This window comes from Sinocyclocheilus grahami, unplaced genomic scaffold, assembly GCF_001515645.1.
Source record: "Sinocyclocheilus grahami isolate Dianchi unplaced genomic scaffold, SAMN03320097.WGS_v1.1 scaffold34115.1, whole genome shotgun sequence".
NCBI classification, from domain to species: domain Eukaryota; kingdom Metazoa; phylum Chordata; class Actinopteri; order Cypriniformes; family Cyprinidae; genus Sinocyclocheilus; species Sinocyclocheilus grahami.
The window spans coordinates 1-1,692 of NW_015522033.1; the positions used below are offsets into that span (position 1 = coordinate 1).

Below are 1,692 nucleotides of genomic sequence, written 5' to 3' on the forward strand. Positions count from 1 at the left end.
TGTAAGGGGGTCTGAATACTTTCCGTACCCACTGTATATGGCTGACTTTATATTGGAAGGGGGTCCCTTGCAAGGTTATTAACATATTTATGGGTCTCTGGCGAGCAAGTTATATATATATATTTTTTTACTACCATTCAAAAGTTTGGGATCAGTAAGATTTTTTAAAAATGTTTTGCATTATCTTATTATTACAATGTATTAATTGTCAATTTATTATTAAAATATAATTTATTCCTGTAATGGTAAAGCTGAATTTTCAGCATCCTTACGCCATGCTGAAGATCATCTCTTTTTGGTGCTCAAGTAACATTTAATGTACAGTGTTTAATGTTAATGTAGAATGTCAACGTTTTTACTGTCACTTTTGATCAATGTCTTTGCAGAATAAATGTATTACATTAGAAATATATACATATTAATGACCTCAAACGTTTGAATGGTAGTGAATGAATGAATGAATGAATCCAGACTAGTGAACAGTAATAATTTTTAACACTGTCCACTTCTCAGGATTGTTGTGTTCAGGTGCTACTTAAATTAGTTTCACATTACGCAACCCACTGTGCCAGAGTTCCTTTGTGGAATCCGTAACATTATTGGGTGACACAGGTCAGGTTTATTTTTAGCATTCTGATGGACTGTTGATGCTAGAATGTATCTGTTCCCTTGCAGGATTCTTCATCTTTGTGTTCCATTGTGCCATGAAAGAAAACGTCAGACGACAATGGAGGACATACCTGTGTTGTGGCAGCCTGAGGCTGGCAGAAAACTCAGGTAAGAGGCCTTTGTAAGTTCTTGCAAATGACTAACTTGCTTTTATGTCATGTATTCATCTAATTACTGCCTTTCTTTCTTGTACGCAACAGAATGGAGTCGCACAGCAACTCAGAAGATAAACAAAGCCTCCAAGAAAAGAATGTTTTCATTCCGCTCGACGAATTCTAACAATTCTAGCTCATCTTTCCTAAACCATGACAGCTTGGCATCTGATACACCTATAGATGTTGGTGAGTATTTACCTGCTAGACGGGCTGTTAATCAGCTTTCCGCATGTTTATAACCTGAAATTCCTATTTGAAACAGCAGGTGATGCTAACTGATTTTTAAATGGTAGCACAACCCTCTTCCACGTTCTCTTTTATTATTTCTGTTTTAGTCACATACATTCAGCTTGATTTAAATTAGACAGAACAGAACCTATTGTTAAAGGACTAGTTCACCCAAAAATGAAAAATTGCTGAAAATTTACTCACCCTCGGGCCATCCGAGATGTAGATGAGTTTCTTCATCAGAACTGTTTTGGAGAAATCTAACATTACATCACTTGCTCACCAGTGCAGTGAATGGGTGACTTCAGAACGAGAGTCCAAACAGCTGATAAAAACAGCAAATTTTCATTTTTGGGTGAACTATTCCTTTAATTAATCAAAGTCAATTAAAACATCTTTTATACTTTTAAACATTTATCGTTGTATAATCAATATTTCTACACTGGCCAGATTAGGTCTATTGTTTAAGAAGTGCAAAATGTGAACTCTTTTTCTGTAATTGCAGGCAACCCGATGGACGACAGGACAATAACTGCAGCAGAAGAGCCCAGATCAGGTTCTGATGTGGTATTGAATGAGATCAACGACCAGTACCGAGGTCAGAGGTCATACTGAATGAACTGATCACAGCCGGCATGAG

The 1,692-nt window shown here is 36.6% G+C and overlaps 1 protein-coding gene across 1 annotated transcript; it reads left to right on the plus strand.

Moving 5' to 3' along the window:
* Window positions 1–679: 679 nt before the first annotated feature.
* Window positions 680–1,686, plus strand: LOC107580475 (adhesion G-protein coupled receptor G2-like). Its single transcript, XM_016266170.1, has 3 exons — window positions 680–777; window positions 870–1,010; window positions 1,558–1,686. The coding sequence occupies exons 1-3, from the start codon at window positions 705–707 to the stop codon at window positions 1,665–1,667; spliced, it is 324 nt and encodes a 107-aa protein (XP_016121656.1). The 5' UTR covers window positions 680–704; the 3' UTR covers window positions 1,668–1,686.
* The last annotated feature ends 6 nt before the right edge of the window (window positions 1,687–1,692 follow it).